Here is a 13,326-nt window from a genome sequence, read left to right as displayed (position 1 = left end):
GTAGTTGTCTGATTTCAAAATGTAAACTGCCAAACATACCACTGTTTTGAATTCCGACACTTGCCACAGCAGCCAGTCTTCATTAAGCGTGTACAGGGCTTTGCAAGTTATTGCGTCAACAGGTCCTTTGTTTATCCTCTGATTGAGGGTTGTCACTAGCGAATAGAAAGGTTCACCAATTGTCTCCTAGGACATGAAACAAACACAAAGAACGTGTTTATTTTTGCAGACACTAAACAGGCATAAATAACTAGAAGAAAAAGTCAGGTGTAGCAAACTGATTTATTTCCTTTTAACTAACTCGTTATCTTGCAATTAGAAAAGAAGATGACTTTGAGCACTACCTACTTATTTGTATAACCTTCATGCTTTGTCTTTTAGTGTGAAAGACTCATGGAAATGGTAAGAGACAGCTGGAGTGTGTGGCAAAATAGCTCACAGCCCCTTGCTGTGCACAAGTACACTACAGACAAGCTGCTCCTTCTCAATCTGGCTGATGCTTCCTTGTTCCACCAAACTGCTCATGGGGGGGGGGGGGGGGATGGAGGGGAAGATGTGGTTGTGCTCACATGCGTACTTCAGCTACTTCTTCCTTTTCAGTTTTGTGAGAAAACAAGGTAATATCTGGTTTCCTTTTAGCTTATTTCTCCTGTTGTGGCTTCTGAAAAGATCCTTGGGAGAAAAGTGGTGGGATATTCCATGGTTTATCAGTGAGAGTGAACGGTATTGAGCTTCCCTTTCCGGCCTGCACCCCAGTCTCCAGGCAAACACTTGAGAAAAGAAGGATGGATCTTTGGCTCCATGCAACACCATTCCTGCAGCCCAGCTACGGCACTTACAAGCAGAGCTCCATAAAGGCAACTGGTGTACTGAGAATAAACCTCTCTGACAACTCCTTGTCTCTTTCCTGGGGTTTCAGGAAAACTGTTCAAGTTGCTGAACCCCAAATAACGCTGCTGCTGTAACAGTGGTACAGGAGGGACTGATAACGAGTGATACCATCGTGCCTGTGAGTGAGATACAGGCAGGACTGATGCGAGTGATACCATCACGCTGTTGAGCAAGACAGGAAATATAACCAAGCCCTGAAACCAAGAACGAAATGCTACCAAGTGGGCTAAAATAAACAAGCTGCAAAAGAAAAAATGCTTATCTTGTTTCCTCTTGAAGTCATAGAGTCTTTGAAATTTACAATGCCGTTTGGAGGTTAAAAACCCTGGAAAGAAGTTTAGTTTTCCAGGAGATGATGGTTTTCCTTAAACCTTCACCTACACAGCAGCTTTCCAACAGCTTGCAAAGACAGGCACAAACTGCATTTTAACATGAAATAAGGGCTGACAGGAGAAAAAGTTGTGCTAGGGTTGCAAAATTATCCAAATCTCATCCAAATAAATTAAACAACAATTTCTAACAGTCCATCTCTTTTCCTGCATCCCCTTGATGATAGCTAGCAATGTCACCTAAACTAGGAGAGGGCACTTTAATAATGTGTTAAACAATGCTTTATACAGATCCCAGCAATACTCCTTGTGGAAGAAATCAGTTAAAATATTCTTTTTGTATCTGATGCAGTGAAAAGGTGTATCCATACCCGGAGAAAACCAGAAAGGCAGACAGACATCCAGTTTGTCAGCAATTTTTCTACCACAGATTCAGTTCGTCTAAGCAGGAGTTTAGGCTGCACATTGCTCGACTGTTCCATCAAGTCCCTTGTCAACACTTCCAAAATATGGGTTAGATAAACTAGCTTAGTCTGTAGTGCAATAGTCAAGAAGGATGCAAACAAGCACCTGTTCGAAGAAAAAAAACAACAACAAAAGAGAATGCTATAATATTTGAAATTTCTCTTCCAAAATACATCCTTAATAAACGAAACACTCCTTAGTGTAGTTTATATCTTAAGTTTTTAATCGTTAGGCACTGAATCTGCCCACTGATGCCTACAAATATAAAAAATGCAAGTCCATCTGCTCTTGCGATTATCTTTTAAACATACAATTTGTCTCTACATTTAATTCTGCAGAATTACAACTGCTTTGGTGACAGAACATTTCTAAACTGTAAAACTGTTGATGCGACTGCAGGAAGTATTTACAGTTTTGATGTGAGCTTTCCTGCTCCTTTCCCTCTTTGTTTACATCTACAAACATTCCGACTTCTCCGTAATGGCTTGTTTAACGGCAATGTTTTTCCCTCCTCAGTGTGTGCAGATGGAGAAGATGGAAAAACCCTCTGGAGAAATGCAAGTTTCTTCAGTAAGAAGTGGAAATTACATTTGGATGCTACAATCTATGTTGACTTTCCCTGTTAATTATCTGCCTTGAAGATGATAAGCAAAATCATACTATACCTGTCTTTCACAGAGAAATTTTTCTGCTTTTCAAGAGTGTGAATGAGAGTAACAAGAAAGTTCTTGTTACAAATTAAAGCATGCAACATGTTGAAGCTTTCATCCTTGTGTGCTTGGTCTCTGCTCTGTAACAGTTAAAGAAAAATAAGCAAACTGTAGTTTGGCTGCGATAGATTCTTAATGCTCAGAACAATGGTAAGCAACATATGGGATAAGATCCTGGCCTCATTTCCATCAGTGGGAATTTTGCATTTCACGGGTCTCAGGATTTTACTTAAGATGAATTTGTGTTTGTGTACAACATGGAGCGCACACAGAGAGAGCATACATTTTCTGGCACATCCCCAGAGTAATGCCAACAGCTAAGTTTGCCTGTTATCTGCCACAACTAGACCCTGTTTATGTTATTTAAACATACACTGGGGTAACGGAATCTTACATATCAAATTCCTTTTATACATAAATCCACGTAACCTCCCCCACAGGGAAAAGAAACATACAGGAAATACAATCTGATGTGTTAAAGAAAACACAGCGATAAGGGATACAATTGCTTGTGAAAGAATATTTATTAAGACACATTGCACAACATCAACTCACCTGTGGCATGTCTTCACTGAAGATGGATGCAAAACCTTCTGACTAAAATATAAGACAGGTGACACATATCATTCTGATGTATATCAAAAGTTTCACATTAAACATGCCAAGCGTGTTCCCGATGGCATACAACTTGAAATAGAACAATGGAAATCCTGGCCTCTACACAATGACTTCTTCCAGGTTCACCCAAAAGTCAACTCCAGAAGATGACCTGGTATTGATTTCAGTGCCATTGTGTGTTACACTACGCTCCTGAGCTGCACTAGCACAGCAGTGAGATAATGCTCTGCAGGAAAGACTGTTCATTACCCTCATCTCCAAGTGTGCAAGGGTTACTCCCAGCTGCATCCTGCTGGAAAGCAATGATTGGGTTTTCGTAGCACAGTGACACTTGAGTTCATCTGCCTCCATTCATTTCAAAGCGCTTTCTGAATGTTCCCAAATGAACTCTCCAGGAGGTCCATGCTGTCAGAGGCACAGGTGCCACCGCACACCCAGCCCTACAAAAGCTATCACAACAAAGGGACGCCCCCAGTTCTCTGACACCTCGCATATGCTTCTTGTCTGACTCTCACTGCCTGCACGTGCAGCATTCCTGAGCACCACATTTACACTAATAATATTTACTACAGTAAATGTTTTATCTGCGATGCTGGCAGCCCCTTGTTTCTTAATCCTCAGGTTTTCTTCTTTTCTATCCTCCTCTTCCTCCACTGGCTTATTCTCATCTTTTTCAGAACTTGCTCAGCAACTCTAGTATCACCTACCAGTAAAATTTTCTCTCTCTACTCTTCCACTGCCTGTGAATAAACCAGAACCGCGTAGAAGGTTAAAAATAGTTGCAAACAGGGAACAAGCACATTAGTGTTAAACCAAACAATGTGGAAAATGGAGAGAGAACAGAGGTAACAAACCATATTTTACAAGTAAAGTGAAAATCAGGCTGAACATAACGAGCACTTTAAGAATAGCTGTAACATCCATTTAATTTAACACCTACAAGCATTAAGCTCAAAACAAAAGCTACCAAGCTAGACTAAATATAGAAAACAGGAGCAGCAGGAAGCTAGAAGCTCAGAATGAAGATGGCGTGCATCACTCTTAATTTTAGGTATCTGACTCCCTCCTTCAGCAACTAATCCCATCCCGAGACAGATGTCTCAGGCAAGTAGGATGAATCATGTTGAGCTGCCTCTCGTTACATCAACTACAGAAGATGCTCAGTGAACAGCTTTGATGTTCATGTTTGAACAGCTTAGATGATATGAGACAAAACCCACTGAACACACTGGCAGGCCGAAGGAGTACAATGTAGATATCATTTGAACACATCAAATGATCAAGGGAAGTGGTGGTTTATCACTTTGACCTTTGTGACATGAGGTTGCAATCTACTGTGTCTTTTCTGGTTATCTGTAATATTTGCTTAATAAAGCATTTCTCTCCTGCCACATCCACACTGCACAAGGTATATTTGAACACTCCCATAATGTAAATGACAACCACGTAGCAGGAAAGATTGATACATAAGACATTTAACAACTTGCCTGACACTACATGCCTGCAGAGAGCTAATGGGTGAGTTTACTTCCTCCATTTGTAGGTAATTCAAACTAAGACAAAGTCTTCACTGGAAACGCTTCAGGGCTGCAAGGTGACATACAAGGTGCATTTTGCCCCAAGGCAAAAAAGCGAGTCTGTCCTTTTCTGATCTTACATAATGCAACAGAGTGACACACTTCGTGCTTTTTTTTTTTTCCTTTTCATTTTATTTGCATAAAGTGAACGCTTTCGCCCAGTAAAACAAACTGAAATGAAAAAATGCAGAAAGCAGGTTTTGTTGGCCCATTTAATTCAAACCTCCCAGTCACCCCATACAAATTAGACTGGCAGCATCATAGAAGGGTAAGGAGAGATACTGCCAACATCCTGTGGTGTGAGAACTGGACTCAAGTGTATAAAGATTATGCGTATGTACTACGTTAAAAATGAATCTGATTCAGTAACTGCTATTTGGCACTGTACCAGCAGGAGTTCCAATTCCATACTGGCCACGTGGGTTTAACTTTATCACAATGAGCTTTTAGTGGGCTTACACACAGCGACAAAGCAAAGCAGTGCGCAGACAAGACTGCAGGACGAGGCCACAGCAGTGATGGGTGACACATGCCAAGCAGCATACTGCTAAAAAGGTAGATACCAGCTATAACTTAAAACACCACTGTACTAGCCAAACATTTCCACTCCTTGGTGTCAGTTACAAAATATTAACAGCTGAGACCAGAGCTTCTGCCACTTCGTAAACACCGGTCGGCACTGTTTAACATCATGGTATAATTTTGAAAGCTGTGGCAAATGCACTTACTAGCATGGCAATGTGCCACATAAACAACAAATATAAATAAACAAATATATATATATATAAAAGAAAACATTCAAGAGAAGGCCTCTCCAGTCCTTTTATTATGCAGTGCCATGAACTACTCCAAAGACCAATGAAAATATCCACTTCTAAACAGGACGGCATTTAAGTACTTACGTAATTTTTAAGAATTTGATCTGTATTCCTTTGAATCAAGGTCTTACCATTTCTGTCAGCAGCTTCAAGTAGACAGTCAGCACAACCTGAGAGCCATCTCCTCATTCTAAAAGTCTAATGAGGAAATGTCATGATGATAGCTAGCGTGTTAGCTAGCCTGACTGTTACTTTAATTAGCTATGGCACAGGAAATGAATACATGAGAACAAAAAAGCAATGGATAAATTATGGTTTTGTTAGGAAGGCCTGAAAAGCAAGGCTGGGCAACAAGAAGCTGAAGCATGCACAACCCTTGAAAATTCAACATCAGTGCTTTAACTACAGCATTTAGGCTTGGTTAAATATAGACATGTACAGCCTTAAAGTGCTCTTTGGTAGCTGTGGATTTAAGAAGAGTTTCTTGTGAAAACAATGTGCAGTGACTGCGTAGTATTTTGTCACTTGATCCTTATCTTCCTAGCTTTTTCATTACTATACAGGTCTGACAACTGAAAGACTTGTAAATATTTACCTCTGGAAAGAAAGTTCTAATAGCAAAGTGTTTGTAGTCAAGGAAAGGAACAGTTCCAAAACTATCCACCACATCTAATTCATCCATCTGCAGTTCCGCAAATCCTGTAAAAACACCCCCCTCCCCACCCAGAGAGTTAGTTTACTTGACACAAAATCACCTCTACAGTTAAAACTTGGACTCAATACATGTTCCTTAAAAAACAGTTTTCAGTCATGAGGGTTTGCTTTTCTGAAACAATTAGGGGCTGGAAAGTACCGGTTTGTTTTTATTTTCACTTTTGTTCAAAGAAATTATTACATGCAATCCTATTAGCTCAGTGCTATCTGCTACTGAGGAGCAGACCAACATTAAAGAGGAACTCTGATGCAACACAAAAATAATTTAGCAGTATAAAATTTAAGTGTTTATACAACGTGAGCTTCTTCTTGACAGTTTCAGTTCTGAAATTATATTGCACACGTAAGCACAATAAAGCTCTTTACACCTACCCTCGCGTATTTCTTTCCGAATCTCATATTCCAACAGCTCAAGTTGCTGACTCTGTTTACGAGTTAACTCTTTGGATTTGTATCTAGTAACTATGAATGCCACTAAAAGGGAAGGAAAACAGACTCTGAGTACAGAAATTGCGGAACAGACAACTCCACTGAAGACCATACTTTAATATTATTAAGTATATAATGTAATAAGAAGATTAATATACAATTGCAAACTTCAGACGGATTAATCTTCTACCATCATCAGTGTGGTAGTACTCACAAGCTCCAGTTATCTGGATCTAAAACCACATTTAACAACAAACATTCCTTGTAATGATACCTTGGAATTCTGAGTCCAACCTTATTTGAATGTACAGCACACTCTGTTACATACAAGCTGTGCAGTGAGGTACGGCGTGTAACAAGCACTTCTACTACTAACAGCCTACTTAACCTAGCACTGATTAAACAGGAAAAGCAGTTTTGGAAAGGAAATCCACTTCCAGACTGTTAATTTCTCCAAAGCTTATTTTGACAGAGAAAAGGCACTAGATGCGGTTCTTGTAAAGATAATGCACTTTTTAAAAAGAAATCCAACCAAACAAAAGAAGAGCCAAACACCAAGCTTATTACAATAGCCCGAAATTTATCAAATACATAACCAGGTCAAGACATATAGAGAAAAGGAGTGCAAAAAAGAGTAGGGGACAACTATGAAATAATGGTTCTTCCTCACTTTTACAATGACTTACACATTCATAAATTATCCAAATGAGACTGAGCAGAAGCACCACAATGAATGCCTGAGGATAAACAGTTGGGTGGGGCACATGCACCCCCAGGGAGGGGAGAGGAGCCCAGCTCTGACTGGTGGAAGTGCCTGAGCATTTTGCCTGACACAAAAATGTTGATCCTAAGGCTTGCTTCACTACATGCTGGTGAATAATCTCAGCAGAATGGCCAAAATGACTGCCTTATAACATGCTGTCGTCCAGTGAGATGGACTGCACCACCAGACCAGATTTAAATTTGTCTGCTCTTACTGCGAAAGGGGAAGGACACCCTGAGATAAGATAAGACGCTGTGAGTGTCTTACACAAGAAAGTTTGTCTTGTGCATATATTTGTATATTTTTGATAAATTTCAGTTTATAATAATAAGTTCAAGGTTTTGCTCTTTTGTTCACTTGGGTTTCTTTTTAAGTGTTTCTTTGTAAGTGTTCATGTGTTGCAAATCCTGCAGCAAATAAAATACTGAAAACATATGATAGTACTTACCTATTATGACACCCACTACAATAGGTAGCAAAATAAGGACGTATAAATATATGTATGATGATGTTGGCTTGACTTCAAGCTCAAAATTTCCTAATTTGACCTGAAGAAAAGCAATGGCTGTGTTAATAGAAGACAAGTGTTTCAGCAATACTTAAAATGACATTTCATATATATAAAAAAATTATCTGAAGCACATTAAGTACCCTGGTTCTGTGGATCACCTGGAAGAGTGCAGCAATTTGGGAAAAAATTACACAAACCAATACAAACAACTTCCACTGCATTTCATGTTTAAGCCTGATAACAGCAGCACCCAGAGAAAAATTTGGAGCTCTTTAATGAAGGACCAAATTTTTCACCATGCAAACAAGAGCCCTCAACTGAATGTAAGGCAGGGCAGAAGGTGAGCCTCCAGCTGTCCGAGTGGCTCATGCGTTTCTGAGTCACTCCTAAACGTTCTGGCACTTTGAAGCGAGGAAGGCAATAGTTCAAAACATTTCTCTGCACATACAGTGTTAATCTGTTGAGCAGAAAAGCAAGGTAAAACTCGAGCTGATAATGAGGGAAGTAACATTTGCGATAGAGGCCCTGGCCCATTGTCCTCTTCCCCTTTTCTTTGCAGATGTTTCAACCTCTTCACGGTTGCTCTTGAAGGTCAACTTCAGAACAAATACAGCATACACTAAATGTACGACACTGCCCACAGCCAGTGGGCTTGCCAAAGGCAGGACAGACATTATTAGTTCTTAGGAATACACCGAAGTGCTGAAGTCTGTCAGACACTGAACTCAGACACTGACCACTGTTGATTGTGGCAGAAGAAATTTTGCAAAGAAGGACCTCCAAGAGGACTATGAAAACACATAAATAAAGGGTAGCTGAGACTATAAACAGACTAGAAGTAAAAATACACTTTGATACAGAAAAAGAATACCACCAAGTGCTGGGGATAGAAACGAGCCTCAGATAATTGAAAGGGAGAGTTGGGTTGAAATTATTTTGGGTTACAACAGGGAAGGCAGAGATCTGGTGATTCAATCGCTGGCTTGTCACAGGAGGTGAGCAGCCAGGGCAGCTGGAGACAGCCAACTGGATAGTCACATTGCAGCTGCATGGACGTGAGCAGCCAGAGGAAACCCGTAGGGCTGGAATGATACATATGTCTGGGGCTAAAAAGAACAGAAGAAAAAGCAGCCCTATTTCCTCAAACAAATGTATTTTTTCCTTTATAGTCTAAATGTTTTCAAGTTCTTATACAAAGTACTTTTAGTCTGAGTCTTCCTAGGACCTCATTTGCCTTTTCCAAGGCTGGAATGCATCGGTAGCTAAACTTGACTAATGTATCTGCCTTTCTCTTCTTGTTATGTCCAACCAAAGTGCTCCAAAACTGCTTACTGAAAACTGAGGCAAAGCATTCATTTAATTTTCAGGTCACACTTAGAATATCTTCAGTCTTCATCACAACCTTCCTAGTCTGTGGCCCCATTTCTTTCCTTCTATTTATTTTGTGTATGAGTCAGACTAAATACCGTACACCTGAAATCATCCGACTTCTATTCCAATGTTCATTTCATTCTTCCTACATGGTATTATGAAATTTCCTCTAGATCAGTAACGCCTCCAAACTTTACGCCATCAGCAAATGTTATTAGTGCATACCTTATTTTTGTGCTCAAGTCACTAGTGATATTAAATGATACCTGTATGAAAATCAACACTGCCAAGAGTCAGCTCCCTACACACAGCATTCAGTTGTTTTAATTCCTAGTATCTTCATAATGACCATGTCAAGTAGTTTACCAAATGACTTCCAGGTACATGCAAACTACTGTTGCTTGTTGTTGAGAAAATCACTCATCTTACCAAGTAAAGATATATAGTATAACCTGCCTTTATTAAAAAGAAGTTTGCAAATACCCCATTTTCCATTTACCTCTAGGTCTTTCAAGAGCCCCTCATTCAAAACACATTATAAAGCTTTATATAGAGCTAGGATTAAATCAGCAAACCTACATTTGCTGAGTTCTGTTTTATTTGCTTTTTAAATACTGGTTGTACATCTGGCGTTTTCCAGTCATACAGTACCTCTCTTGACTACTGTTTTTGTTTTTTTTAATCTTTCCTACCAAGTCTGTAATATCATGTGCCAGTTCCTTCTCTATGCTGTGATGGGAATGAGCCCATTATTCCTGACTTGAGCCCCCTTATCTGTCTGAATCTTGCTTCTGTCACTAGAATGGCATTTCTTCTTTGCAGACTTCTCTGTCTTTGAGCCCATACTTGACACCCTTTTTCTTACTGAAAACCGAGGCAAGAGAGACATTTATTCATAAGCCATAACAATCTTATCTTTAGCACCCAGATTATCTTTTCTTCATAGAGGCTCTACTTTTTCTACAATTATTTATTTGCATGATTGAAAAGAAAACACATGATGGTATCCTGTTTTCACATTTTTCTTGTTATTGGAAAAAAAATTAAGTACCACAAGTAAAATGTTACATTTTTAACCACTGCATTTGATTTGCCCTAGCGAAGTGGTGACCTTTCAGTGACAGTTATTCCTATGAAGCTTGCAGGATGGGCATGTGACATTGCAAGGCAATGTTAATATTTAAATGCAACACCCATCTCAGAAAGACTTTTCCACGCTGTAAGTGGCTCAGATGGCAGGATCCACAGATGGGAGACCAGTTAACAGTGATATGAAATTGAGAATAGCTTCGTTAATCTTTACTATATGCCATATGCCTTGAAGTCAATACAGTTATTTCTGCTTTATACCAGTTTTACACCAGCATACACTGCAATAAGAGTCTGGTATCATTCTTCTCCATTATCAATGGTGATAATTGCATTTAAAAAAAATTGTATCTTCATCTTACTCATGGAGCAAATATCTTAAGATGTAACTTAGCCTTGAAATCCATGCTAATGTTCTTATATTTGGGCCTGGCTTTGTGCCACATGTTCATAATACTTTGGTCTCCTTGGTGCTTGTTGAATTTTAACCCTTTTTTCATCCAGAAATGCTTTCTCTTGAGTCTTAGTGATCACTCTGCACTTGATCACTTAGAGATCAAGATACTTCACTGGTTTTAAAGGGGAAAAGTGAACAGGAGGACAGAATCCTTTTTTCTCAGTCACACTGCAGCAGCAGATTGCTTACAGATCCTGGCACTCCTGGTCCCAGTGATGCTTTGATTTCTGTGCTGCAGCCAGAGGTATGACAAGCTACCACTCTCCTGGAGTTCAGAAGGAGGAAGCTCAGTTTGGGCTGCAAAGACTGCTTCTGACACTGTGACAGCAACCAGGCTGGAAGAGAACTCAGAATTGCTAGTGATACCTACGCTGGGGAGGCATGCTTAGATGTAAGGGATATAAACAGACAACCAAGTACCAAGAGAGCAGAAAGTGCATCCAATTCTTCCCTCTAAAGGAATATTCATTACCAGAACACTAATGCTACATTTCACTACATTTGTATAAACAACCAATGTTAAATTGCATAAAGGGAAATTCTACTTACAAAAACTTTCACTGTGGAAAAGTCAATCTTTTCTGTTCCTTCCCTTTTGAATTTGCACAGTATGGTGCTACGGTCTGGCTTTTCAGTAATATTTTGGACACTGAAGCATATCTTTGTGGTCTGTGAACCGTTCATATATGACAGATAAACTTCTACCTCAGTTTTAGAAATATTCAAGTTGTCATTTTCTTTCTATAGGGAAAAAATTGAAGATAATAAGCAGTCACTAAATACGGTAAGATGTAACAGAGACTTCAATGACCATTTTAAATAAGCAACTACAGTTTATTACTTTCAAACTTACATATATTTTTAATTCCAGATCAGGATCCAGCTCAGTGTGCAGCTGATAGTTGATGAACACTGGGTCAGGGTGATAGTGCAATTTGACACATGGTATAAAGGTAGTTTCCACTTTAAATATCATATCAACAACTTTACCCTCTGTTGCATGGCTCAGACTTGGCGATAAGTAACGATACTCAGATTTATTTTGAGGACGCTCAGAGATCTAGAAAAGCAATAGCAAAGCTGCAATAGTCATTAAGTACTCAACAGTGTGTACAATTACAAACAGAGCAATCAAAATAATTTTAAAGCCTTCCTGACTTCCCACAGAAATCTGGTAAATGTCTTCTCTATGATCATGGCTGCATGCAGAGTGCCTGAGAAAGTTTCTGTGTTGAGCCTGTGTCTACCTTTAAGCACGTTTACCATGCTCTCTGCATGCTGTTTTAAGGCTGACTGAACGCTGCAACGGCAGCTACTTCCAGCAGTGAGATGGGAATAGTGACGATGAGTTCTCCTTCCTTCCCCTTGATGCAGGTCCTATGAGACAAGCAGAACAAGCACTCCAGCACCCTTGGGCACTGCCTCTCCCCACTCCTGCACCTGTTAAAGTGGAGTTTGTTGCAGACATCCCCATGGGTGACTCCACAGGGTGGTGCTGCTGTTTTCTGGTCTTTGTGCCACAAATTCTGGGGGCAACAAGATGCACACCTCCTCACAGCCTTGGAAGAAGGCTTTCATCTCAACGTTGTCTCATCTTCTCCTGTTTGCTGAGGCACTGGCACCACGTGGGTGCTAGAGAGACATACAAGACCCCCTCCTTCAGCAGAACCGCATCTGGAGCTTGAGGGCGTGCTCAAGAAAGGACAGTTTTGGAATAAGACTCTGGATCACAGAAAATGTCACAGGGAATCATGCAGGAGAGTAGCTTATGTTTATCCATGATCCTGTACTGAGGATATATGCAACCATAATCCTACAAGTGGTCATGTTTATTTTAGGAGAATGACTAATGTTAAGTGTGTGTAAGCATTTGAAAAATGCTGAGATCCCCCTAAAACCCTAGGAACAAAACCTAATCCCTTAAGAGACCTCCATTTGGCATTGTAAAGGAGATTAAGACTTACGGTGAGGTTTGATCTCTGGTCATCTGAAATAATCACTTTGTCCACCACATTCAAATTTCTACCAGTCGTAGTTATTTTGCGACCACCACTGTTAAAAAAAAAAGACAGGGGAAGGCAAGGTTAAAATTATCTGTTTTCCTACAGATAAACTCCCTATTAAAGCTTTAGCTGTGAATGAATTACTCATGCATTTTCCTTTGGTAGCAGCCTATAAAATAAAGTCAAAATGCAGGACAAGATAATTTGAGCTATATAGTGTAATGCCATCCTTTCTTCATAATGTTATGATAAATGCTTTTGCACAAAACCAAATGACTTGAAAGCATATGAACACATCTTGTGTCTTTTTCAAAACACTCTTCTTCTGTTTTCTTTTCACACAGCCTAAGAACTAGACTGCAAGTTAATATTCTGTCTCGAGGAAAGAACTTCATGGCATTTCTCTATCCTGAAGCAGCTCTGCCTGTGCTTAATTCCTGCCTTCCTCAGGACAAACCAGTGGCTCCAGGCACCTTGCAGGAAACATGCTCGTCAATGTTCAGACCATCTGCCTCAGCACACGCAATGGTGCTTGTGTACGAGGACTGGCTCATCATCTCTGCTGAACGCAGTTGGAGTGG

At 39.9% G+C, this 13,326-nt stretch overlaps 1 protein-coding gene across 1 annotated transcript in view; it reads right to left on the bottom strand.

Moving 5' to 3' along the window:
• The window catches only part of PLXNC1 (plexin C1), a 67,476-nt gene that overhangs the window by 21,933 nt on the left and 32,217 nt on the right, over nt 1-13,326 (bottom strand). The window contains exons 12-21 of the mRNA XM_021386539.1: nt 12,707-12,794; nt 11,596-11,802; nt 11,292-11,483; nt 7,763-7,862; nt 6,495-6,596; nt 6,004-6,107; nt 2,951-2,992; nt 2,351-2,475; nt 1,592-1,790; nt 40-186 (exon numbers count right to left, since the gene is read on the bottom strand). Of these exons, the coding sequence (XP_021242214.1) occupies nt 40-186; nt 1,592-1,790; nt 2,351-2,475; nt 2,951-2,992; nt 6,004-6,107; nt 6,495-6,596; nt 7,763-7,862; nt 11,292-11,483; nt 11,596-11,802; nt 12,707-12,794 (1,306 nt within the window). The remainder of the gene's footprint in view (nt 1-39; nt 187-1,591; nt 1,791-2,350; nt 2,476-2,950; nt 2,993-6,003; nt 6,108-6,494; nt 6,597-7,762; nt 7,863-11,291; nt 11,484-11,595; nt 11,803-12,706; nt 12,795-13,326) is intronic.

Source organism: Numida meleagris, chromosome 1 (assembly GCF_002078875.1).
Source record: "Numida meleagris isolate 19003 breed g44 Domestic line chromosome 1, NumMel1.0, whole genome shotgun sequence".
Lineage (NCBI taxonomy): Eukaryota > Metazoa > Chordata > Aves > Galliformes > Numididae > Numida > Numida meleagris.
This window is presented reverse-complemented; position numbering and strand designations above follow the sequence as displayed.